Here is a 26,956-nt window from a genome sequence, read left to right as displayed (position 1 = left end):
CTCCCTCCCTGCTGGTCAAGCTGTACCTGAAGAGCCACAAACCCCCTGATCCTTGCTGATCATCATTGTTATTTATTGCCGAGTGAATTCCTAACGCGGAACTCAGGGACCTGAGCTTGTGGCCTTCATCGAGGAGATGCGAGCAGGCACCTCGCAAAGCGTCGATGCTGACTTCCCACCGACCCCCTGGCTCCGAGGTGGGTTTTGCTCTCCCTACGACTCCCAACGCTCCCCTCTCCGGCCTCGCCGCATCCCGAAACGTTTCGTAACGATAAGATTTTCCCCTTTCCAGAAAAGGGCTCATTAATCCAAGCTTATCCCGGTCCGAAACGAGAACGCGGGGACAAGAACAGCTGCGGCTAGAAAAGAGAAAATGCACAATATAATCAGCCTGACCCTATTTGCCACCACGGACTGAAAGGGAAGGAGATTAAAGAGCTCAAGGCTTCAAAGGGAGCTACAACCAGAGCCTGGATTAGGGGAGTTCCCTGACCCCCGGGGTCAGGTCCCTCGCAAAGCCACCGCAACGTCCCAGCCCACGATTCCCGCTGAAGGTTTGGGGAGGAGGATAAAATCCTGTTCAATGAATTCTTTTGGTCAAACAAAAGGAACGGTTGGACTCGATGATCCAAAAGGTCTTTTCCAACCTGGTGATTCAATGATTCTATGAAAAGCAGCGGGATGAGCAGGAGAGGGAGGGGATTCCACCCTTCTGCTCTGCTCTAGTGAGACCCCACCTGGAGTCCTGGATCCAGCTCTGGAATCCTCAGCAGGAGAAGGAGATGGAGCTGTTGGAACGGGGCCAGAGGAGGCTCCAAGGATGATGTGAGGGCTGGAAAACCTCCCCTACGAGGACAGGCTGAGAGAGTTGGGCTTGTTCAGCTTGGAGAAGGCTCCAGAGAGACCTTAGAGCAGCTTCCAGCACTGAAAGGGGCTCCAGGAAAGCTGGGGAGGACTTTTTCTAAGGGCCTGGAGTGATAGGATGAAGGGGGATGGCTTCAAATTGGAAGGGGAGGATTTTGATTGGACATTAGGAAGAAAACCTTCAGGATGAGGGTAATGAGGTCCTGGCCCAGGTTGCCCAGGGAAGTCGAGTCTGCCCCATCCCTGGAGGTGTTGAAGGGCAGGTTGGATGGGGCTTGGAGCCCCTGCTCCAGTGGGAGGTGTCCCTGTCCTTGGCAGAAAGTGGACCTAGGCAGGCTCCGAGGTTCCTTCCAACCCAAACCATTCCACGGTTCCATGATTCTGACTTTCCATCAATCAGAATCCCCAGATCCCACTCCTGGAGGGGTTCAAGGCCAGGTTGGATGGAGCTTGGAGCAACCTGACCCGGTGGGAGGTGTCCCTGCCCGTGGCAGGGGATGGAACTGGGTGGGCTTTGAGGTCTCTTCCAACCCAAACCATTCGATGATTCTATGTTAGTCAACACTTGAGATGTTACCTCCCCAACTCAGTTGCTTTGCATGCACCAATACGACATTAAACTCAAGATCCAAGCTCAAAAGCTCGTGGTTGGAGCATTTTAAGGAACAGCCACTTGCTGAGGAATTTTGAGCTTTGTAAAAAGCCCATTAACTCGTCCAGATGCAGCTGCTCGCTGGAAGGACTCAACCACACCACAAAACCTCAAGATTTTGTCTTAACGTCTTTTAAATCTCACTAAGCCGCGTCCTAAAGCTTTTAACCAACTTCTCGACATCTGTACAACTTCATTATAAGCTTTTTATTCTCTGGTCAACAAGCCAAGTCGGGAAACGTTGATTCCACCTTTGAATCAACATCCAGAAGCGAAAAGCACAAAGGCCAAGCAGCAGGTTGCTGGGAAACCATCGTTTTGGAGAGAACGAGCACTTGGCAACAGCACTAATTCAACAAAAAAGGTCCCTCATTTCACTTGTAGGCATCACTGGAGCTTCTGCTGTGTTCCCAGAAGCTCTACCAGTTCCAAACCTTCACGTGGTCGCGAGCAGCCCTTTAAGAACCCAGAGTGAGAAGGAGCGTTTCCACAATCCACACCCTTGGTAATTCCAAGCTCTTCCCTACCTTCTGAGCTTTGTTTCTCCATGTGGTGTCACCACCACAGCCAAGACTTTCCATCGCACCTTGGGGCCCCGGCCTGGCTGGGACCTGCACAGGGACAGGTTCCCCTTGGTCCCTGGAGAAGCGAAGCATTCCTGAAGCAGCTCCGGTGGGGCTGCCACGCTCTCCTTTCCATTAAATAACAGAGCTCGTTACACAATGACTTAAGCTGATTGGATACGAGCTGCAAACGAGCCTAAGGGCCAGGAGGAAAAGCTCCTTGAGCATCTCATTGAGCAAAGGGGGCTGGACTCTCTCCCAGCAGACCCAAATTCAGGGTCTCAGCAGCATTTGGAGTGAGTCCTGAGGAGGCCACGGAGATGATCCAAGGGCTGCAGCACCTGCCACATGAGGACAGGCTGAGAGAGCTGGGGTTGTTGAGCCTGGAGAAGAGAAGGCTCCCAGGAGACCTGATAGTGACCTCCCAGTACCTGAAGGGGCTCCAAGAAAGCTGGGGAGGGGCTTCTTCCAAGGGCTGGAGTGACAGGACAAGGGGGAACAGCTCTAAATTAGAAGGTGGAAGATTTAGACTGGACATTAGGAGGAAATTCTTCACCATGAGGGTGGGGAGACCCTGGAACAGGTTGCCCAGAGAAGTCGTTGCTGACGCATCCCTGGAACTGTAGAAGGCCAGGTTGGATGGGGCCTGGAGCAACCCGATCCAGTGGGAGGTGTCGTTGCCCATGGCAGGGGGTGGAATTGGATGGGCTTTGAGGTCCCTTCCAACCTGGAGATCCCACAGGGAAGCACCAGGCTGCTCTGGTGACTTCTCATGGTCACGAGACCTTCTAAGAGCACAGAAAGCACTCAGTTTGCTGAAGGCCACCAGCCCCACTCATGAGGATTAAAAATCAGTAGATAATAACCATTGTTTTGGGGTTAGGACTGACATCTCCAAGTGTGTCTGGAGTTGTAAGTGCTAATTCTATCTCATTTCATGGAATCATGGAATGGTTTGGGTGGAAGGGACCTCAAAGCCCAGCCAGTTCCACCCCTGCCATGGGCAGGGACACCTCCCACTGGATCAGGGGCTCCAAGCTCCATCCAACGTGGCCTTCAACACCTCCAGGGATGGGGCAGCCACTACTTCCCTGGGCAACCTGCTCCAGCTCCTCACCACCCTCATCATGAAGAATTTCTTCCTAAGACCTCACCTCCATCTCCCCTCTTTCAGCCTCAAACCGTTCCCCTCGTCCTCTCCCTGCACAATCACAGACTGTACGTTCTGACCTGCTCCTTCTCTTGAGTCCATCCACATCTACATCTCCCACACGGAATGGGACCATTCAACTCACCGGGAAGTGGGATCCCAAGAGAGACTCAAGGTCCAAAAGCTCTTCAATCAAATGCTTTTAGAGCAGACCTGCAGGATTTTAAGCCCAGGCTGCTGCAAAGTATTCTCTGTGCTCACAAAATGATTGTTTATCAGGTCACGATGAACCTTTTCAGTTCCTAAGACCTCAAGAACCCGTCAGGGACATTAAACCCGACCGCAGTCAGACAAAGGCGGAGGAGCTCGACGGATCCATCGCACATTGAAGTGACAGATCTGTGTCTCCTGATCTCATGAGTCATCTTGTACCAGGACCTGAGTGCTCAGCCGCCGCGTTCCACCAGACACGCAGCCACGTGATGGTTCCAGACCTTCATCTGATCCAGGGCATGGAGAGGGCTCTTCAGCACACTTGGATTTTCTGAGAGAAATGCTGGAATAAACAGAGATTTACCCCAACGGCTCTTGTGTTCCTGGAGTTTAGAAGCACTTCAACACCTGGGAAGTTTCTTTTCACAAGTGGCTCGGGAGGTGAGATGAGGCCAACTGCAACTCAAAGCCCTGGCCAGTTGTAGGAAGCCATAAGGGTCTTCGGCTGGAAGAGCATCGGGTCCTTCAGAGCCACACAAGGGCACAAACCTTCCTCTTCCAGACTCATGGGGTGAGGGGAAGCTTGGAGAGGTCTCTGGGGAGAACTCAGAGCAGCTTCCAGTGCTGAAAGGGGCTCCAGGAGAGCTGGGGAGGGGCCCTGGATCAGGGAGGGCAGGGACAGGATGAGGGGAACCATCTGAAGCTGAAAGAGGGGAGATTCAGATGAGATCTTAGGGAGAAATGTTCTCCTGGGAGGGTGACGAGGCCCTGGAACAGGTTGCCAGCGCAGTGGTGGCTGCCCCATCCCTGGAGGGGTTGAAGGCCACGTTGGATGGGGCCTGGAGCAACCTGGTGAGAGGTGTCCCTGCCCATGGCAGGGGTGGGACTGGCTGGGCTTTGAGGGCCCTTCCAACCCAACCCATTCCACGGTCTCCGCAGCAGCCCAGCCCTGGCACTGCCACCACCTCCCCCCCGGGAACGTTGCACCCCCAAGCTCTGTCCCCTCTGCCGCCAGAGGAGCTTCAGCGAGAGCCTTCCAGCCATCTCAGCCTAAAAATACCCTCCCCCAAGAGAGCAGACACACCAAACCTCTTAGTCATGCCCATCGGAAGAGCCATGTGAACCTCTAAATTATTCACCTTACTGCTTTTTATAGACTGAAGCAACAAAAACCACGAGGTCTCCGTCAGTGAACGTGGTTGGATGCAAACCTCGAGTGAAAAGCCCAAACCCCAGAAGTCCAGAGAGTAGAAAAACCTTTATAAACACAAACCTGCACCAAACAGGAAACACACAGGAAGGAAAAATCAGCTTTAATTGGAAAAGCCCACCTCTAAGTGTCCTGTGGGAGGAGGTTGGATGGGGCTTGGAGCTCCTGATCCAGGGGGAGGTGTCCCTGCCCATGGCAGGGGTGGGACTGGATGGGCTTGGAGGACCCTTCCAACTCAAACCTGGGGCTGGTTAGCCTGGAGGAGGCTGAGGGGAGACCTCATGGCTCTCTGCAGCTCCCAGAAAGGAGGTTGTGGAGATGTGGGTGCTGGGCTCTTCTCCTGAGGAACAAGGGATGGGACGAGAGGAACTGGAAGTTGCACCAGGGGAGGGTTAGACTGGATATCAGGAATCGATTCTTTACTGGAAGAGTGAAGAAGCCCTGACAGAGGCTGCTGGGGCGGTGGTGGAGTCCCCATCCCTGGAGGTGTTTAAAAGCTGAGGAGATGAGGTGCCCAGGGATGTGGTTTAGTACTGGACAGGTACGGTCGGACTTGACCATCTCAAAGGTCTTTTCCAACCACACGATTCTACAAATTCACGGTTTAATGCATTAAGAAAACCACCTTTTTTACAGGAATTCCCGTTGAATCCATTTACCTCCTTTGGAACACGACCAGCGGGGTTCACCAAGCAGACAGAGCTTTCAACTATGACCGAGGAGCACAACCAAGAAGACTCTCAGCACAGCACAACTATTGAGAGGTCGGTTTGGTTGGAGATGTTTATTAGGTTGGTTTATTGCAGTGAATACACAGCATCGGGAGCAGTAAGAAAAGTCAGAAGTGAGAACAGAGAAGCTCGTAAGCACAAGGAAGTTCTTGTGTGTTTGGTAAAGACACCGTGACATCTCCAAAGGTGGGAGAAGAACATGGAAAACATGGAATTTCAACAGAGGAACGTGTTTGGCAGCAACCAGGCTTTCTGAATATCCAAAGAGAAGGACACATGCACTCCAGAGCATCCATTCAATGCATTTATAGTGAGACACATGCACTTCTTCTGCGAGTGACAGTCCCCAAGAGGTTCCACCTCCCCCTGCCAAAGCATCTACCTCCCAGCCAGGTGTGTTCCACCTCCAGCCCTGAAAAAAGCCCAACTGGAACTCTTGGGATGAGTCCCACAAGGCAGAACCACCAGGAACACAGACACAAGCAGCTCTCCTACGTCCACACTCAACGTTCACGCCACTTAAAATAAACAGGGACCAAAACATGGGGGGAAACATAAAGGGTGGCAGATGGTGGGATGAGTTATTGATGTCCCTCCCTCATTACGACAGAAACCGCTGAGCTCGCTTAAGGCAAAAGGTGAAGAAGACTTGTGGAACCAAGTTCAAATGAAGCAGCTGTGATGCCGTCTTGCTCCAAACTCAACCACACTAAAAACAAAGAAGCCTTTGAAAACTAAAGCCAAGAGCACAACAACCTCCTCTTCTGGCAACAAAACCCAAAGTGGGAAACGCTTGAGGAGAACAAGAAGGTCCAAACATCTCCCTCTGCACCACGTAGCCCTGCTCCCACCCCACCTTCCAGCAGGAAGGAGCAGCAGAGCTGAGGTGTGAGCTACGGAGGGACTGAATGGTCCTGGGGGGGCAGAGACCCGACCCACCACCCTGAAAAGCTGGGGAGACTTTGGGGGTTTCTCAAGGGTGGAGGCTACAACCACACGGTGTCCCTTCCAGTGAACCCAGGAAGCCAGAGGACAACCTGTGACAGCCACGGGCTGGAAGAAATTCTTCATGATGAGGGTGGGGAGGTCCTGGAACAGGTTGCCCAGAGAAGTCATGGCTGCTCCATCCCTAGAGGGGTTCAAGGCCAGGTTGGATGGGGCTTGGAGGAACCTGGTCCAGTGGGAGGTGTCCCTGCCCATGGAACTGGATGGGTTTGGAGGTCCCTTCCAACCCAAACTGTTCTAGGATTCTCTCCTCATCAACGTATCCTGAGGCCCAACTCCCATCGCTGCTCACCCACGGGGAAACCCTCATCTTTGGATTTTGCTCAGGATCTGGTCTCAACAGCTCCTGGTCATAAGCAACCAGGTGGTGGCTCTGCCAGGTCAGCACGGTGGCCTCGGCAAGAGAAGAGCCCAGTTTTGGCCACTGAGTGTCTGTAGGCAACGGGGTTTCTCTTCCTTGGAGGAGCCAACGGTGTTGGTTGTTCAGCAACTGCCACCACAAGGATGTCAGCTGCTAATGAGGCTTCGAACGGTGGAGAAACCAAGAAAGGGCCACCACGTTAGAGAACAAAAGGCTCGAGCTTTGGTCAAGGTCCACCAAACCTCTAAGGTTGGGGCAGCCACCACTTCTTTGGGCAACCTGGTCCAGGACCTCCCCACCCTCACAGTGAAGAATTTCTTCCTCATCTCCAACATAAATCTTCTCCCTTCCAATTTAAAGCTGTTCGCCCTTGTCCTGTCACTCCACGACCTTGGAAAAAGTCCTTTCCCTGCTTCCCTGGAGCCCCTTTCAGCACTGGAAGCTGCTCTAAGGTCTCCCTGGTGCCTTCTCTTCTCCAGGCTGACCAACCCCAACTCCCTCAGCCTGGCCTCAGAGGTTCTCCAGCCCTCACATCACCTTGGTGGCCGTTGCAGATCTTTGGTTTCACTCAGGTTTGGAAGGGATGGATTATTTTCCTGGTGGGGAACATCTCAGCCAAGCAGGCAAAGCAAAGCCACAGCTTGGAGGGTGAAGAAAGGCAGTTTCCTTCCTTCCTTCCAAAGCTGGGAGGGAGGAGAGGACAGCAAAGCAGCAGAGCGAGCCAGGAATTTGGGGTTGGTCCTTCTCCTTCATACTCCCAGTCGAGTTCTTGAAGGCCACAATCCATCCCTCCCAAACCAGAGAGGACCTGCTCATCCCTCAGGAACCACGGGTTCTCCTCAACCGTTTCTCAAGTCCATGAGGTGGTTTGGAGGTGATGTTATGAGCGATAAAACCCCATGAGAAGGTTTCAAAGCGGCAAGGATCGAGGCAGGGAGAAGGGAAAGGAGCTGCAGTCATGGTGGACCCACCCGCTATGGAAGCACAACTTAACCTCAAACCTTCTTTGAACCAAGCAGCCATGGAAAAGGAGCGAAATTAAATCGAAAAGCGGTTGAACTCAAAAAGAAATGGAGCCGTGGGTGTGAATTAAACAGGGGGGGAGGGCTGGAAGAGCGCGGTCGACCACCACGACGTACGTTTGTTCTTACACAAGGCAAGGAAGGTTTCAACAAGCACTGCAGAGCAGAGAGGGAGGAGGCCGCCCTTCGGTTTCTTCTACGCATAAAGTCCGAGGACGGAAAGCAAGAGCTCTGCAAAATGCTGAAGATTAGGAGTGGAATGGCAGGTAGAAAAGGGCACTGGTCTCGGATCAGTGGCAGCCCCAGTGTTAGGAGACACTCTAGGCTTCTAGGAGGAGAAAATAGAAGAGAGGGAAAGAAGGAGGAGAGGGAAACGGGATGGGGAGAGGGGCAAGAAAGCGCAAGTCGTTAGTAAACATCAACATTAAGGTAGCACCACGGCACAACGAGCAACGTTTCATTCAGCGCGGCCAGGAGATTTGCCCAAAGCCAGCTTGGAGACACGGAATTTGGCGTTTGGAAGGGTTGCAACGTCTCTCGGGAGCGACGTTACGGAGCGAGAGCGCCACACGCGCGGGGAGCTGCGATGGAGCGCCAGGAGGGACAAAGGGCTGGGAGAGCAGCAACTCGGGACGCCGCTCGAAGCCCAGGGAGAAAGCGCTGAGGGCAAAGCCACCCACGGGCTGAGAAGCCCCCATAGGGGCAACTTCTCATCTTCCAGCAAGATAACAAACAGGATCTTGGAAGACGAGGCCTCCAGATTAAACCACATCATCAGCCTGGGCGGCTTGTCTTTCTCAAATCAGAATCCCCCGGCACTCTAGGCAAATATCCCGCAATAAGGACTTGCAAACGTTGCACGGTTCGAGAATCGCGCCTCGATTTGTCGGGTTAGCCCTGCTCTTAGGAGTTTGACCAAGCGGCTTTGCTCCCCGAGGGTCGGCACGCGGCTCCCCGGCTCCGTCCCTGCGTGCCAGGGGGGTCTCGGAGCCAGCCCCAGCCTCCCCGCAGCCTCCCCGCTCGAGCAGCCCCCGGCGTGCACAGCTCCCCTCCCGCACGGCACCGGCTGCTCTCCTACTCAACCTTATAAGGAAAAACCAAATTGAGAGCGAGTTTCAGTCTCCCCGTCTGCAGCTCTTCCAATTCCCAACACAAACCCTCCCGGAGCTAACGAGCCGAGGCTCAACGGTGCCAAGAGGAACCGCCGGGCTCCCCCTCGCAGGGAAAACAAACGGTGCGGAGGCCAAGGAGGCCAAAAGTGTCCTGGGCGGCAGCCAGAGCAGCGTGGGCAGCAGGGAGGGAGGGGATTGTCCCCTCTGCTCCTCTTGGGGAGACCTCAGCTGGAGGGTTGGGGCCAGCTCTGGAATCCTCAGCAGGAGAAGGAGATGGAGCTGTTGGAACGGGGCCAGAGGAGGCTCCAAGGATGATGCGAGGGCTGGAGAACCTCCCGTCCGAGGACAGGCTGAGAGAGTTGGGCTTGTTCAGCCTGGAGAAGAGAAGGCTCCCAGGAGACCTTAGAGCAGCTTCCAGAACCTGAAGGGGCTCCAGGAAAGCTGGGGAGGGGCTGTTCCCAAAGGCTTGTGGGGATGGGACGAGGGGCAATGGGGACAAACTGGAGAGGGGCAGAGTCAGACTGGACAGGAGGAGGAATTTCTTCCCCATGAGGGTGGGGAGGAGCTGGAACAGGTTTCCCAGAGAAGCCGTGGCTGCCCCATCCCTGGAGGTGTTGAAGGCCACGTTGGATGGGGCTTGGAGCTCCTGATCCAGTGAGAGGTGTCCCTGCTCACGGCACGGGGCTGGACCTGGATGATCTTCAAGGTCCCTTCCAACCCAAACTATTCTATGATTCTAACGTTTGTGTTTTCAAACAGCTCAGCTCTATCTTTCCCCAAGACTTTCCTCGCTGTCTGTCTCAGAATCCAACTCAAAGACTTAGAAGCTCTCTTCGTAGCTCTTCGAGCTGCCTTCTGCAGCCCAGAGCTGCTTTCCCTCAGCATCACCTGCCCCAGGTCTCTCTCAGCTGCTCCGTTTCCCACCTCTGTGCACCCAGAAGAATCGTTTTGGCTTTAAAAAGAGACAAATCAGGGATCAGATCCAGCTCAAAAGAAGCAGCCGGGCAGAAAGGGAAGGTGGCTTCGAGCAGGCCATGAACCAGGCAGCGCTGAGGTTCTCACCGGGGCTGGAGCAGCCTCTCCGTGTCCCTGCAGAGCAGCGACTGCTCTCCAGCTCCCCAAACCCACCGTTACCTGATAGAAAATCAGCATTCCTGCCTTTCTTTCCGACCTGTAAGCTGGGATGTTTCTAGTATTCCAGAGGGAAGGGGGCAGGGGGGAAGAGCCAATCAAACTGTTGTGTCGTTTACATCTTCTGTCGCTCCGAGAAGCCTAATTAACGCGACGGCTGCGACTCCAGCCTCCATCACGCTGCTTCTGTCACTTTGATGTCACTTTAGAAAGCCCCAACAAGGAGAAAAACCCAACCCTCCTCCCCGAAGCCGGAGCGGATTAAGAAATGAAGATGCTTCAGGCACATGAAAGCGCCTTTGATCAAAGCTCTGAGAGTCTGGGGGGCAAAGAGTTAAATCTCCAGCATTAAGTAAACAACAAGAAGGGGATTAAACACAATTCAGAAGGTGGGAAGGTTCCTGATCCTTTGGGAGGGTCAGAACTGCTCTTAATTTCAGTTTTCTACTGAATTAGGGAAGATATTTCCTTTGGATCAGATTTATAATGGGGAATTAAGGATAAAGGTGAATTTTCACATTCCTACCCTCCTCAAGAACACGAACGCTTGCTCACAGCAACGAGAATTAGAGCAGAGAAGTGTTGAATTCACCCCTCTCTCCCACAGGTTCCTCAGGGATCAACATTTCTCAGAGATCTGGTTTGGCAGAGGACAGGCACGGTTAGACTCGAGGTTCTCAAAGGTCTTTTCCAACCAAGCCACTTCATGATCTCCTGGATTTTATCTCGGGGCAGCACCTATGGACCAGCAGGGGTGGGAACACCCCAACCCTCGCAGCGTGACCTGTTGAAGCGAAGCTGGAGATGCCAGGATGGCTTTTGATGTGTCCTCAAGGACACAGAGGTGCCACAGTCCGGTTTCCCGAAGCCCACAACCTCCTCACCATGAAGGGAAACGACCCACCAGCTCAGAGCCACCACGTTTGGTGCTCTCAGCCTAAACAGCTGAGATCTGGGAGGAAACACAATTCCCAGTACGGAATCGTCCCAAGAGGGAACCGGTGGTGATCATGAAACACAACGATGCTAAAAGACGCAAAACATTAGGCTGACTGGAAAGATCCAGACTCCCAGGTCTGGAATATTGGTTTCCTTAAGCCAGGAGGAGCTTCCTGCAGACCAAGCTGCTCTACTGCTGTGTGAAAAGAGGCTCAGGAGACCTCAGCGTCCTCGTTGATGTGGCCAACGTGAGCATGAGGAGGTATTTACGGAAGGGTGGGTTGGGGTGGGAGAGAGGTTGCAGGATAAACAAAGCAGCTTTGTTCTAGTAGCAGCTGGGAAGGAAAAACGGCATCGAAGGATGGAGCACGCGGAAGAGACGTCCCTGCCAGCCCCGGGGGAACAGGAGGAGTCATTCCCACCAGTAAAATCAACTATAACATCATGGAGTCACTGGGAAGCCCTTTTGGTATCGGTGCCTTGGATGTTCCCTTCCCAACTGACCATGGATACAGCACACAACGTCTTCAGAACAAGAGACGGAAGCTCCGTTTTGTTTCAATTCACCAAAAAACCCAAACCCAACCCTCCACGGAGAATCACAACACAAAAACCAAGATGCATTGGGTCACTCTGAGGTTCTACCAGTCCAATAACCAAGAAAGAAGGCAAAGTGTGTCCTTCAGACACCAAGCACCTACCTGTGCGATGATCTTCGATCCCATGGTCACCGTTTTCTACAACTGTTGGCCCACCAGCTGAAGTATCTGCAAGAAATCAAAGGAGGAGTTAACAACGCTGCAAGGACAAGGCTGCAATGTTATTAAACACAATAAAGGGTGGTTTATTCCCTCAGAAGTTAAGGTACCCAGGTGGCACCAAGTCAACGCAACTTAAAACCCGAAAGGAAGAGCTTTTCAGTCACAGAAAAACCAGCCCCATGAAGGAGACTCAAGGCAACAACTCGAAGCTTCTTTATCTACAGGATGAGGTTCAACCAGGCCAAGTGCTGAGTCCTGCGCTTGGGTCACAACAACCCTGAGCAGCTCCAGGCTTGGGGAAGGGCAGCTGGAAAGGTGCCTGGAGGAGAAGGACCTGGGGTGTTGGTAGACAGCGGCTGAACATTAGCCAGCAGTGGCCCAGGTGGCCAACAAGGCCACCAGCATCCTGGCTTGGCTCAGCCCTGGGGTGGCAGCAGGAGCAGGGAAGGGATTGTCCCCCTGTGCTCAAGCACTAGTGAGGCCACAGCTCGAATCCTGGGGTCAGTTTTGGGTCCCTCACTCCAAGACCTTGAGGGGCTGGAGAACGTCTGGAGAAGGAGAACGTCTCCGTTCGGAGCCGAGGAGGGGCTGGAGAACAAGGGTTGTGAGGAGCAGCTGAGGGCCCTGGGGGGGTTCAGCCTGGAGAAGAGGAGGCTGAGGGGAGACCTCATGGGTCTCTGCAACTCCCTGAGAGGAGGTTGTGGAGAGGAGGGAGCTGGGCTCTTCTCCCAAGGGACAGGGGACAGGACGAGAGGGAATGGCCTCAAGCTCCACCAGGGGAGGCTCAGATTGGATATTAGGGAAAATTTCTTCACCTAAAGAGTTCTCAGGCCCTGGCAGAGGCTGCCCAGGGAGGTGGTGGAGTCTCCATCCCTGGAGGGGTTTAAAAGCCAGGGAAATGAGGTGCTCACTAATCTGGTTTAGCTGTGGACAGGTATGGTTGGACTCAACGATCTCCAAGGTCTTTTCCAACCAAGTGATTCTATAATTCTATACCTGTACTACCACTTCAAACGAAGCTTTCAAGAAACCTCTGTGAGACTGGGTCTCCTCCAAGCAAAGAACACTCGGCCAAGCTGATGAGCTTGGATGGGCTTGGTGGATGCGAGGGAAGAGCAGCTGATGCCACGGAGCAGAGCTGACGCACACTCGATGCTGTTAACCTGAACACGTCTCCTGTGACACCCTCATCGTCCAACTGACAGAGAAAATTGCGTGGTGAGGTGGGTGGAAGCCGAGCAGAACAGCCAGGGCCAGGGAGTGGGGTTTGCTCATCCAAAGTCCAGGTGGAGACCAGTCACCAATGGTCTCCTCCCTGAGCAACCTGGGCCAGGGCCTCCTCACCCTCACAGGAAAACATTTCCTCCTAAGATCTCATCTCAATCTCCCCCTTTTCACCTTCAAATCGTTCCCCTCGTCCTGTCCCTGCCCTCCCTGAACAAAGCTCCTCCTCAGCTTTCCTGGAGCTCCTTTCAACCCTGGAAGCTGCTCTAAGGTCTCCTTGGAGCCTTCTCTTCTCCTGAACATCCCAACTCTCTCAGCCTGTCCTCGGACGGGAGGTTCTCCAGCCCTCGCATCATCCTTGGAGCCTCGTCTGGCCCCGTTCCAACAGCTCCATCTCCTTCTCCTGCTGAGGATTCCAGAGCTGGCCCCAACCCTCCAGCTGAGGTCTCCCCGAGAGGAGCAGAGGGGACAATCCCCTCCCTCCCTGCTGCCCACGCTGCTCTGGATGCAGCCCAGGACACGGGGGGTTTCACGTTGAGCTCACATGGAGCTTCTCCCCCCCAGCCCCCTGAGTCCTTCCCCTCAGGGCTGCTCTCCAGCCCATCACCCCCAGCCTGGATTGAACCCAGGGGTTGCCCCGACCCAGGGGTAGGACCTTCCCTTGGCCTGGTTGAACCTCCTGAGGTTCCCACAAGCTGGTTCTCCAGCTTGTCCAGGTCTCTGTGCCTCAGACCCAGCACTTCAGGGCTTCATCCAACCCCCAGGAAAGCAAGAAGGAAGTGGCTGCAGCTCCTTCAGTGGCTCATCCTGGTGTTTTATTGAAACTCACCATGAACTTGCCAGACAGCTTAGAGAAAAACACACACCTACGTCCTCCTCGAGGAGCTGAAAATACTCGAGGAGTCCCTGGACCTGTTTTGTCACATTGCAAACAGTAGCTCCTCCTGCTGCCAGGCTCTCCGGGGTCTGGTGTTCCCCGGGACTGCAGAACCATCTGCACCAGCCAACGGGAAAACCACACCGGGTCACCAAAGCCACCGAGAGCTCCAGCAAGGAGGAATCAGGGGCATGGGGAGGTTCATCAAACACTGGGTTGTGGTTGCCATGCTGGGCATCTCATGGAGAATCATTATCTTGAAATGGAGACCACGCAAGAGGAGCCACATGTCCAGAGCAGGAGAACGGAGCTGCAGGAGGGTCTGGAGCCCAGTGGTTGTGGGAGAGGTTGAGGGACTTGGGGTTGTTTAGCCTGGAGAAGAGGAGGTGAGGGGAGACCTCATCGCTCTCTGCAGCTCCTGGAGAGGCGGTTGTAGCAAGGTGGGTGTTGGTCTCTTCTCCCAGGTCACAAGTGAGAGGATGAGATGTGTTGAGGAACCTGATCCAGTGGGAGGTGTCCCTGCCCATGCCAAGGGTGGAACTGGACGGGCTTTGAGGTCCTTTCCAACCCAAACCGTTCTATGGAAGAACTCTATAAGAGAACCTCCCAGAAAATCAGGTCAAATCAAACAACTCCACCTTGCATCACGAGTTCTTATTTTTCCATCTCTGGAGGTCGTTTTCTTTGCTTTTCAAATCACCTCTAACGCAGCGAGCGAGAGCGCAAGCGTGGAACCCCCAGAGCTCGTCCCAGGGCCAGGCCTCCACCCCCAGCTTCTAAATTGCATAAAGCCAAACCCATGTCAAGATGTTGTAAGTCCCTAATCCGCATCGGAATCACAAGATGGCATTTGCATCTGCCCGGTGGATCAAAGGATTGGATCAACAAATTTAAGGCAACATTCGCTAAACCGATAATCTCGAGCGAACGGATGGAGCCAACACAGCGCCCTCATCTCCAACGCGTGGACGGGGAACCACGGCCGAGCTTGTTTTCACCACCTGCACCGCAGGAGGCAACAGAAACCACCGAGGAAGAGGAGCTCTGGGCAGGGCAGGCTGGGGAGCACTGGTTGAGGATGGGAAACTCTTCACGTGGTTGATCATAGAATCAGAGAATGGTTTGGGTTGGAAGGGACCTTAAAGATCATCCAGGTCCAACCCTCTACCATGGGCAGGGACACCTCCCACTGGATCAGGGGCTCCAAGCCCCATCCAACGTGGCCTTGAACCCCTCCAGGGATGGGGCAGCCACAGCTTCTCTGGGCAACCTGTTCCAGTTCCTCCCCACCCTCACGATGAAGAAATTCCTCCTCCTGTCCAGTCTAACTCTGCCCCTCTCCAGTTTGTCCCCATTGCCCCTCGTCCCATCCCCACAAGCCTTTGGGAACAGCCCCTCCCCAGCTTTCCTGGAGCCCCTTCAGGTTCTGGAAGCTGCTCTAAGGTCTCCTGGGAGCCTTCTCTTCTCCTGAACATCCCAACTCTCTCAGCCTGTCCTCGTGCGGGAGGTTCTCCAGCCCTCGCATCATCCTTGGAGCCTCCTCTGGCCCCGTTCCAACAGCTCCATCTCCTTCTCCTGCTGAGGATTCCAGAGCTGGCCCCAACCCTCCAGCTGAGGTCTCCCCGAGACGAGCAGAGGGGACAATCCCCTCCCTCCCTGCTGCCCACGCTGCTCTGGATGCAGCCCAGGCCACGGGGGGTTTCTGGGCTGGGAACTCCCGTTGCAGTAATCGGGTTTTATATGAACCAGAAGCTTTAAGAGCTTTGGGGCAGGACTGAGGATGGAGAGAGAGGGAGAAGGTGTTTAACTCCCCATTTGAGACAAAAACGCACAGATCTGATCATCACTTCCTGACCTTTTTTAATCCCTCTGAAACTCTGGGTTGTGTAGAACATCCCCCATCTTCACTTTCCTAAGTGACCAAGTGTTAAACTTCCATTCCCAGAAGCAAATTCTCTGCCTTCTGCAAGAAAGGGGCTTTCTCTGCGTGCAGAGGGAGGTGGAACCAAGCGGACGTGTGGCTTTCAGGCTCTGGAGCTGCATTTCCAGCCCGGGGAGGATGACCTGCTCTCCATCTGTCCAGCAGCGCCAGCAGAGCCATCTCGTGGTGACACGAGCGCTCGGAAAACGCCTCAGAGCAACCGCAAAGAATTAAAAGAGCTCCTCGTGCTCGGGGTTTGTTTTTCTTTTAAAAATCAATCACCAAGTTCGGATTCATCTCCAAGGCTGAGAACCGAGCGAGTGCAGGAACACAGACCAGCCCATGGTAGGGGAGGTGGGACTGGATGGTCTTTAAGGTCCCTTCCAACCCAAACTATTCTAGGAATCGATGATTCCTGCAGAGAAGAACCTGGGATGCTGGTTGAGGAGAAGCTCAATATGAGCCAACAATGGGAGCTCCCAGCCTAGAAACCAACCGTGTCCTGAGCTGGATCCAAAGCAGCGTGGCCAGCAGGGAGGGAGGGGATTGTCCCCCCTACTCCTCTTGTGAGACCCCACCTGGAGTGCTGGGGCCAGTTCTGGAGTCCTCAACAAAAGAAGAATAAGGAACTGTTGGAACGGGGCCAGAGGAGGCTGAAGCACCTCTGCTCTGAGGACAGGCTGAGGGAGTTGGGGTTGCTCAGCCTGGAGAATCATAGAATCCTAGAATCGTTGAGTTGGAAGGGACCTTAAAGATCACCTAATTCCACCCCTGCCATGGGGACACCTCCCACTGGATCAGGGGCTCCAAGCTCCATCCAACGTAGCCTTCAACACCTCCAGGGATGGGGCAGCCACAGATTCCCTGGGAAACCTGTTCCAGCTCCTCCCCACCCTCACAGTGAAGAAATTCCTCCTCCTGTCCAGTCTAACTCTGCCCCTCTCCAGTTTGTCCCCATTGCCCCTCGTCCCATCCCCACAAGCCTTTGGGAACAGTCTCTCCCCAGCTTTTCTGGAGCCCCTTTCAGTCCTAGAAGCTGCTCTAAGGTCTCCTCGGAACCTTCTCTTCTCCTGAACATCCCAATTCTCTCAGCCTGTCCTCGTACGGGAGGTTCTCCAGCCCTCGGAGCCTCCTCTGGCCCTGTTCCAACAGAAGACGAGAAGGCTCCATGGAGACCTCAGAGCAGCTTCCAGCACTGAAAGGGGCTCCAGGAAAGCTGGGGAGGGGCTTTTCCCAAGGGCCTGGAGTGACAGGACGAGGGGGAACAGCTTCAAAGTGGAGGAGAGAGGATTTAGATAAAACATTAAGAAGAAATTCTTCCCTGTGAGGGTGCTCACCCAGCTCCGTGATGGGGGGCCCACTAGATCATTAAACTTCTCTAACGTGGCTCCTGGCTTTGGAAAAGAAGACAAAGCAAGACCTTGAGCAGAGATGGAAGAGGGAGAGCCTGGCGAGACGTCTGATGAAACCTCTTGTGACTGGGGAAAGGCAACCTCGGGAGTGGAGCCCGCGCTGTCTGAACACATTTGTGCCTTTTAAGATAAATAAATTAACAGGCAGGGGCTGAAAATCCTGCTCCCTGAAAGCTCCTCTTCTCCCACAGGGAAATCAAGCTATTTGCAGCTGTATTCGGAGCTAGGGATGGAGAACTCCTGCCGCCTTCCACGCAGGAGTCTCCCTTCACTCAAAACTTCACAGCACCACGCTAGAACGTCACCTCACAGCCCCGTCAGGGCCTTCTAATGCCTCTTCCAGCCTCACTTACGCTGCAGTCACAATAAAAGTAACGATATTGAGCTTTACTGTCCCTATTTTAAAGAGCTACAAGCATTCAAGAGGTCTCATCGGAGAAATCGTAATCCTTCTCGTCTTAAACTCATGTTTAACGGATGAGGAGATGGTGTATTTGGGGCCATGGTCTGGACTTAGCAGGGCTGCATCCATGGTTGGACTTGATGATCTCAAAGGTCTTTTCCAACCTAAACCAGACCAACACTTCCTCCCAGCCTGGTTTCATCTGTGAACTCACTACGGGTCCATTCAATCCTCTCTTCCAAGTTAACGATGAAGATATCTTATCACTTTAGGGACAAACACATCAGGCGTATCAAGACAGAGCAGAATCAAATCTGCCGACCAGCCCGTAGTAACCGACATCGTTTTAAATCACGGAGTTTACGTCCCTCCCCTCCCGCACCCGGTGGTGGAGCTGGAAGCATCACCTCCCCCTGCCAGCAAGCGAGGTCTCCTCTATCTTCTGTGAGGGTCTTGTTTTCGTTGTGCCAAAGATGTAGATAATGCTCGGATCAGCTCTCCAGCCAGGCCAAAAAAGGGAAAAACAAACCTCTAAATGAGAAGAAGACGCTGCATCCCCCCCTGTAGCCACCGTGCTCTCCTCAGGCAGAAAAGCAACCGGAGGAGCAGCCACGGGAGGCTCCAGGGAGGGGAAGGGGCTCGAAAAGGCAAGGGATGCAGAGAAGAACCTGGCCTGAAGGTCACCTGTGCTCCAACCACACGCGGGAGCTGGTAGGTTTCTCACAGGGTGGTTCATAGAATCAGAGAATAGTTTGGGTTGGAAGGGACCTTAAAGATCATCCAGATCCTACCCCCCTGCCGTGGGCAGGGACACCTCCCACTGGATCAGGGGCTCCAAGGGGAGCCACCACAGCATGGACAGAGCTTCCTGAGGAACCCAAGGACCCCACAAAGTATTAACACACATCACAGCATCTTCCACCGACTAGGAACGATGGAACATTCTCCAGGCTGAAGGACTGAACGGACTGGGGAGTAGAAAAGCAAGAAAGAGGGTTTCTCTCCAGCTTTGCTTTTAGCATAAACCCTTCAGACTCAAACCAGCAAATTATAAAGCCCTGGGATTGGAGGTTTGGAGGTAACAGAATAAGGAGAAGTGTTCTGAGATGCTGAAATGACGCGGGTTTTCGCTCTGGGGCTTTAGACACTTACGTTCCACCTGGATAGCATCAGCGTGGGCTTTGCTTTTTGGTTCCTGGCTCCCAGCTTTCGCATCCTCATCGTCCAGCAGAGGAACGTAGTCTGTTTTATCTACCGTCTCGCCAACCTCATCGTTGAATTTCTCTGCTTCCAGAGTGGCGATGAAGTCCCTTTTCACTTCTTCTTCAATCTCGGGAGGTGGCTCTGTCAGAGCATCGGCGAGGCTGAGGTTGTGATCCAGGTCAGCCATGCTTCAGCACCTCTGCAGCCTGGAAACGAGGTGGGGAAGAAGAAAAAGAAACAAATATTTTAATAGGAGACCTTTTGAATTTACTCAGAGTTTGATGTTGACACCTACGAGCCTCTTGTGCCAAAAAACCATCAGCAACGTTTGCTTCAGGGCTTGATAAATCCCAGATGTTTACAAACCCCTCCACAACTAGAGAAAGAAGCGGGTAGGTCATCCAAATCAGGTTTTACTGCACGGAAGAGACACTTCATGCAACGTTTGATGACACCAAGCTGAGTTGTCACACCAGAAGGATGAGACACCATCCAGATCAACCTGAGAAAGTTGGAGAGGAGGGACTGGGAGAACCTCATGAGGTTCAACAAGGCCAAGGGCAAGGTCCTATGTGTGGTTTGGGGCAACCAGTAGAGGATGGGGGGGACATGATTGAGAGCAGCCTGAGGAGAAGGACTCGGGGGGCTGCAGGGGGAGAAGCTCAGTGTGAGCTGGAAAAGGTGCTCCCAGCCCAGAAACCGTGTCCTGGGCTGCATCCAGAGCAGCGTGGGCAGCAGGGAGGGAGGGGATTGTCCCCTCTGCTCCTCTCGGGGAGACCTCAGCTGGAGGGTTGGGGCCAGCTCTGGAATCCTCAGCAGGAGAAGGAGATGGAGCTGTTGGAACGGGGCCAGAGGAGGCTCCAAGGATGATGCGAGGGCTGGAGAACCTCCCGTACGAGGACAGGCTGGGAGAGTTGGGATGTTCAGCCTGGAGGAGTCTGTGGGGAGACCTCAGAGCAGCTTCCAGAATTGAAATGGGCTCCAGGAAAGCTGGGGAGGGTGTTTTTCCAAGGGCCTGGAGTGATAGGATGAGGGGGAACAGCTTTAAATTGGAAGGGGGAAGATCTAGATGAAACATTAGGAAGAAATTCTTCACAATGACAGTGGGGAGGCCATGGCCCAGGCTGCCCAGAGCAGGGGTGGCTGCCCCATCCCTGGAGGGGTTCAAGGCCACGCTGGATGGGCCTTTGAGGAACCAGATGCAGTGGGAGGTGTCCCTGCCCACGACAAGGGGTTGGGACCGGATGGGCTTTGAGGTCCCTTCCAACCCAAACTATTCTATGATTCTATCAGAACCCTGAGGAAAAACAACCGCCCCCACTCCTCCAAGGATTCCTGCCCCAGCTCTCCGAGGTGATTCCACACCCGCAGGAGCCGCAAGACAAGCGACGCAAGGGAACTGAGCCCTGGGCTTGGCCGGGGCCCAGGCTCCCCTGTGGAGATTAGGGTTTTGCATAATCTGCGATGTGTGCTCCAGCGATGCCTTTGATCCCTCTCCTCGGGTCCCGTCGCGTGTTTATGTCCTCAGCGAACCCCGCTAATACCACCAAACCCTGCGCAGCCCCGGCGTTTGTGCGGGCAGGTGGAGCTTTCAGAACGCTTCCAGGAAATAAATACAGGGAAGTCAACACGTCCGCATCGCGAAAGGAGCTTTAAACGGGGAACGTGAGAAGGAGGAAGAGTCACCACCTCCTGCTTCCTCCCTGATTTGGGTCTCAGTGTTCAATTGAACCTCCTGGCACCACAGAGAAAAATATAGAAATCACTGAGGTTGGAAGAGAAATCCAAGCTCATCTAGTCCAACCATCAGCCCAACACAACAGCATCTGGTAAACCATGTTCCCACCTTCCACATCTACAGGCTTTTTGAACCCCTCCAGGGATGGAGACTCCACCACCGCCCTGGGCTTCACCACTCTGGCAGTAAAGACACGTTTCTCCCTCCCTGGCGGTGTTCAAGGCCAGGTTGGATGAAGCTTTGAGCTCCCTGATCCAGCAGGAGGTGACCCTGCCCATGGCAGGTGGTTGGAACCGGATGGGCTTTAAGGTCTTTTCCAACCTAACCCATCGCACGATTCTATGATTCACCACAAGTTAGAACCGTGGAACCCTACGATGGTTTGGGTTGGAAAGCACCTCAAAGCCTATCCAGTTCCACTCCTGAATTAGTAGAGAAGAAGGACACGGAAGCAAAGTCCAGAGTCCCACCAAGAAGGAGCTGTTTAAGGGACAGGTGGACGAGGTGCTGAGGGACATGGGTTAGTGATTGATGGGAATGGTTGGACTCCATGATCTAGTGGATCTTTTCCAACCTAGTGATTCTGTGATTCTATGATTCTAAGGTCAAGTTCGATGGTACTTTGAGCAGCCTGATCTGGTTGGAGGTGTCCCTGCCCACAGCTGGAGGTTGGAACTGGATGCGCTTTGAGGTCCCTTCCAACCCAAACCATTCCACGCTTCCACGCTTCTAACTTGCTGTCAACCAGAACCCCCAGATCCCACCCCTGAAGGTGTTGAAGACCAGGCTGGATGAAGCTTTGGGTGCCCTGGACCAGTGGAAGGTGTCCCTGATCATGGCTTGGGGTTGGGATTTCATGGGCTTTTAGGTCCCTTTCAACCCAAACTATTCTGTGATTCTAAGAAATTCCTCCAAAACAAATGGATGTGGAGGAGCTTAGGTAGAGCAGGTCACGGGTTTACAAGCAACCCTCACTAGATTGGACGAGACCCACCCGACAACAGAGCTGAAGGTCCAGCAAGAGGCCCAGGAGCACACAAAGGGCATTTGTCCTTGCTGGTTGACGAGGGCCTGAACCGTGCGGCCGCGGCGCAGGGCCCAGGGTCACCAACCGCCATGGCGACGGTGGAACACAGCTCCTCTTGTTCAAGCCACAAAGGCTCCTACTGCTCGCGCTGCAGGGAAGTCGCCGACGGCCGTGCAGGCGGCTGAGGCGTCAGGACGGGCACAGGCGAGGGTTTGGTGGCAACTAATTGAGTTAAAGCTGCCTTTTCTCTCGTTAACAAGAAAGGTCACGCTTGGAGCAGCACCAGCAGCTTCTCTTGGTTGAGATCAAGGCCCTGGAGAATCACCACTCAAAGGGAACCTCCAGGGGAAAGGTTTGGAGCTCTTAACTCTTTGTGCAAGGTCACCAATAAATAATTTATGGCAATTAAAAATCCATCGTTACACTCAAATCAAGGAGTCTTATTAATTAAAGTCCCTTCCAGAGTGCTCCACTCTTTCATAGAATCACGAAGTTGGAAGAGACCCACCGGATCATGGAGTCCAACCATCCCCATCAATCACTGACCCGTGTCCCTCAGCACCTCGGCCACCCGGCCCTTAAACCCCTCCAGGGAAGGGGACTCAACCCCCTCCCTGGGCAGCCTCCGACAGGGACCAAGCACCCTTTCCAGGAAAGATTCCATCCTGCTGTCCAGCCTGAGCCTCCCCTGGTGGAGCTTGAGGCCATTCCCTCTCGTCCTGTCCCCTGTCCCTTGGGAGAAGAGCCCAGCTCCCTCCTCTCCACAACCTCCTCTCAGGGAGTTGGAGAGAGCAATGAGGTCTCCCCTCAGCCTCCTCTTCTCCAGGCTGAACCCCCCCAGCTCTCTCAGCCGCTCCTCCTAACCCTTGGTCTCCAGCCCCTCCCCAGCTCCGTTCTCTTCTCTGCACTCGCTCCAGAGCCTCAACATCCTTCTGGTGGGGAGGGCCCAGCACTGACCCCAGGATTCGAGGAGCGGCCTCCCCAGGGCCGAGGCCAGAGGGAGAAGAACCTCCCTGGCCCTGCTGGCCACGCCGGGTCTGATCCAAGCCAAGATGCCCTTGGCCTTCTTGGCCACCTGGGCCCCTGCTGGCTCATGGTCAGTCGCTGGCAACCAACTACCCCCCAGGTCCTTCTCCTCCAGGCAGCTTTCTAGTTTGGGTTGGAAGGGACCTCAAAGCCCATCCAGTCCCACCTCCTGCCACGGGCAGGGACACCTCCCGCTGGATCAGGGGCTCCAAGCTCCATCCAACGTGGCCTTCAACCCCTCCAGGGATGAAGCAGCCACCATTGCTCTGGGCAAACTTTTCCAGGGCCTCCCCACCCTCACAGCAGAACATTTCTCCCAAAGATCTCATCTCCACCTCCCCTCTTTCAGCTCCAAACCCTTCCCCTCGTCCTGTCCCTGCCCTCCCTGATCACGAGGCCCTCCTCAGCATTCCTCTAGGCAAGACGTAGCTATGCAGCTCGGCAGCATCGCTAAGCAAACGAGATGTAGCTACGCAAATCAGGTATTAACCGAGCACAGGGAATACGGAATCTGAATAGCGACATCAAGATGAAGGGGAAGAACTGAGGAAGAACTGAGGTCGCAGGAGGCAGCAGATGGAAAACATCTTAACTCCTTCACCTGTGAGACGGTACCAAGGTCATGGGCAGAGGGAGGGATGGTTGACACCAAAATGCACGTCTCTGGAAGAGCCTCGGAGGAGTCGAGTCCTCCTTGAGGAACACCAAGCCGAGCGTTTTGCCCAGAGGGAAGGTGTGGAGAGGAGCCACCCAGAGCGTTATCGCTCCCACAGTTCCTGCTGCGCTACGGACACGGGAACAAGTTCTCCTTAGTCCATGCCCAGAGATCTTCCAATCCTTCCATAGCAAATAAATTATATTCCTGGTTTTAGTAATAAACAAAAGCGTGAATTAAAGGAATTGTCCTCTTTGTGTTCTGGCACCAGCTGCTCCGTTCTAGCAGCACTTGCCCATCTGTTCCTTGTTTTGCTCTGAATCGCTGTGTTCCCAGCGTGAAACCTGCTCCTTCCGATAAAGAAAACCATAGAATCATGGAACAGGTTGGGTTGGAAGGGACCTCAAAGCCCAGTTCATTTCCTGAACTCCGTATTTCCAGTTTGTAGGCTCCTCCACCGCTGTTGGCAGCAGCCTCTGGGCACACAGAGTCTTTCCGTTCAAAGGGAGGAGCAGGAGGTTTTGGATCCTGGCTGGTGATGGAGAGAGCGGAGGGCAGGGAGGGCTGGGACGCGCCCATAAATATTAAGAAAGAGACTTGAAAACTCATGAGTGGTTTAAACGGAACCACGCTTGACACAAGCCATCGACCAACCTCCCTGAGATTTCGGGCAGAGAGAAGGTTCTGGTAGAATCATTGACTCCTTTGTTTGGCAAAGACCTTTGAGATCATCAACTCCAACTGTCCCTGTCCACTACTAAATCACAGCCCTGAGGACTTTATCTACCCTTCTTCTAAACCTCTCCAGGGATGGGGACTCCACCACCTCGCTGGGCAGCCTCTCCCAGTGCCTAAGGACCCTTCTGGTGAAGAAACTTTTCCTGATGTCCAATCTGAACCTGCCCTGGTGTATCTTAGACCATCTCCTCTCATCCTATCACCTCTCACTTGGGAGAAGAGACCCACCTCACCACAACCTCCTTTCAGGCAGCTGTAGAGAGCAAAGAGGTCTCCCCTCAGCCTCCTCTTCTCCAGGCTAAACACCCCCAGGTCCCTCAGCTGCTCCTCAGAAGACTTGTTCTCCCTGAAGTAAAGTCCCAGCAACCTCTATGCCAGAGGGAACCGCGAGCTACTCACAGAAGCAGCACATCCACGTGGAAAAAGACACACAGGAGCATTTCCTCGCTGGTGGAGGGTTTAAAGGAGCTGTTGACACACAAGTCGACGAGAAGCCTGTGTGAGGTCTCATCAGATCTCCTTTAAAATTAGCTCCTAACCACATCCAGGACTAAATCCTCGGCTGGAAGAAAGCAGGGCAGCTCCGTCACGGCTCCCATATCTCCTGCCCTAAGTCAGTTTGCTTTTCTTAGCCGAGGTTCTCAGGAGGACCCGGGAGCGGCCACTGAGGCGTGAGACAGCAGGAGGGCAGGGACTTGCTAAGTCATCCTCCTTCAGAGCATCCAAAACCCACGTCCGCATCGATCCCTCACGGCAGGGAGCGAAGCTGCTGAGGCTTCTTCCATCCCAAGCCTGAGCACAACAAATTTCGACCCAACTGAATTCCTTCTCCTAGTTTTTGGGCACTGAAGCAGGGGATGAAGGGAAGTGTTATTTTGGGAATGTTTAATGATGTTAAACAAAGTCAGATCTTGGCTTTGCTTTTGAGGATGTTTTGAGGAGCAGAAAATCACTCAAATAACAGGACTGGAAGCTGCTCTAAGGTCTCTCCACAGCCTTCTCCAGGCTGAACAACCCCAGCTCTCTCAGCCTGGCCTCATCCAGGAGGTTCTCCGGCCCTTGCATCATCTCCATGGCCTCCTCTGGACTCGCTCCAACAGCTCCATGTCCTTCCTGTTGTGTGGAGATCTGAGATAACTCCTCTTTTCCTCCTGCCTCCCAGACATTTATGGCTTGGAGAGGTCACGCTTCCATCAAGCGATAACATCTACAAAGATAACTGGGCAGGAGTCCCATACTGGCCAGAGGAAAGCTGGAAAACCATCTCCTCTCTCCACATCTGGATTTTCTACTCCCTGTCAACACAAAAGCTGTAATTCAAGTCAGCCTGCAAGCTGAATCCAAAACTTCCCAGGTTTACAAAGGCTTTGGTTTGGTTTAGACTTTGACTTAAAGCTCTTCCTGTGTGATAAAACCAAACCCATTTGTCTTTAAGGCAAAGGGACCTGGAAAGGAGCTGCAGGGACCAGGAGAAAGACGTCCAGGGGAGGTCACAGCACCAAGGACAATTGGAGTCGCCTTTGCTCAAGTACGAGACGTCATGACAGGATGGAATCCAGAGGACAAGTTCGAGAAATGGGCCTGTACAAACCTAAGGAGGTTCCACCAGGCCAAGGGAAGGTCCTACCCCTGGGTCGGGGCAACCCCCGAGTTCAATCCAGGCTGGGGGTGATGGGCTGGAGAGCAGCCCTGAGGAGAAGGACTCGGGGGGCTGGGGGGGAGAAGCTCCACAGGAGCCGGCAACGCACGCTCCCAGCCCAGAAACCCCCCGTTCCAACAGCTCCATCTCCTTCTTAATCACAGAATCACAGAATCACCTAGTTAGAAAAGACCTTGCAGATCATCGAGCCCAACCACTCCTATCTGTCACTAAACCATGTCCTCCAGTTCCTCGTCTACCCATCTTTTGCACCCCTCCAGGGGAGGGGACTCAACCCCCTCCCTGGGCAGCCTCCGACAGGGACCAAGCACCCTTTCCAGGAAAGATTCCATCCTGCTCTCCAGCCTGAGCCTCCCCTGGTGGAGCTTGAGGCCATTCCCTCTCGTCCTGTCCCCTGTCCCTTGGGAGAAGAGCCCAGCTCCCTCCTCTCCACAACCTCCTCTCAGGGAGTTGCAGAGAGCAATGAGGTCTCCCCTCAGCCTCCTCTTCTCCACGCTGACCCCCCCCCAGCTCTCTCAGCCGCCCCTCCTAACCCTTGTTCTCCAGCCCCTCCCCAGCTTTGATGCTCTTCTCTGGACTTGCTCCAGAGCCTCAACATCTTCTCCCTGGTCGCTAGTGACAGGACAAGGAGAAGAACAGAAATACCCATACGGGTGACTGAAAAGAGCACTTCGTTCTTGCTAATTAAGCAGATCGAGACAAGAGAACGACGGCCTCCGGCATGACCTCCTGCCTTGGGCCACCCCACCAGACTGAAGCACTCCAAGAGCATCAAGGGAGACGGTCGCGTTCTGGGCTGTGCCTCTTCCAAGCCGATCAAAAGCCACATTAATAAAGGTGGGGAAGGAGGCTGTGCCAGAGCCGCGTCACGGGGAGTGTAAGAATAACCTTCCCGTAAGCCCCACAGGGCTTAGGGACTCCAGAAGGTGGGGATTAACGGTCTTGGCTGGCCTTCAAACTGGCCTCATGAAGGATGAGTTCATAGATAATAACGGTGAGGGACTTTTGAGCGTCCGGCTCCGCACAGGCCGGCGAGGACCGAAACAAGAGACCTCAGAAAGGCAGGAGCGTCACCTCCCCAGAGCAGAAACGCTTTATCCAAGGAAAATAAAGGCGTTTTCCCACCTTCCGCGCTCTAAAATCAACGTATTTCTCTGCTACCTTTAAGAAAGCAGCTCCCCGGCGCCAGACTTTGCGAGCTGTCTCAGGGGAGACGGGGTTCTCGGCGGAGGCAGCTCCAAATAAGGCGAGTTGCATTAATCACCGAAGGGAAGAGTCTCCTGGTTTCCCTTGGCAGGGGACGGAGGGGAAGGCGAGCGCGGTGGGGGCAGGGGCCGCAGCTTCTGCTGGTTAGCAGA

At 54.0% G+C, this 26,956-nt stretch overlaps 1 protein-coding gene across 10 annotated transcripts in view; it reads right to left on the bottom strand.

Annotated features, from left to right (window-relative positions):
- MAP4 (microtubule associated protein 4) overlaps positions 1-26,956 on the bottom strand; it is a 140,596-nt gene that overhangs the window by 77,295 nt on the left and 36,345 nt on the right. For all 10 annotated transcript variants that reach the window (XM_069859118.1, XM_069859119.1, XM_069859127.1 and 7 more), the window contains exons 3-4: positions 18,704-18,960; positions 11,655-11,720 (exon numbers count right to left, since the gene is read on the bottom strand). In XM_069859118.1, the coding sequence (XP_069715219.1) occupies positions 11,655-11,720; positions 18,704-18,941 (304 nt within the window). In that variant the 5' untranslated portion in view covers positions 18,942-18,960. The remainder of the gene's footprint in view (positions 1-11,654; positions 11,721-18,703; positions 18,961-26,956) is intronic.

Source organism: Phaenicophaeus curvirostris, chromosome 6 (genome assembly GCF_032191515.1).
Source record: "Phaenicophaeus curvirostris isolate KB17595 chromosome 6, BPBGC_Pcur_1.0, whole genome shotgun sequence".
Classification (NCBI taxonomy): Eukaryota; Metazoa; Chordata; class Aves; order Cuculiformes; family Cuculidae; genus Phaenicophaeus; species Phaenicophaeus curvirostris.
The sequence above is the reverse complement of the archived record's forward strand: the minus strand, read 5'-3'. Positions and strand labels throughout refer to the sequence as shown.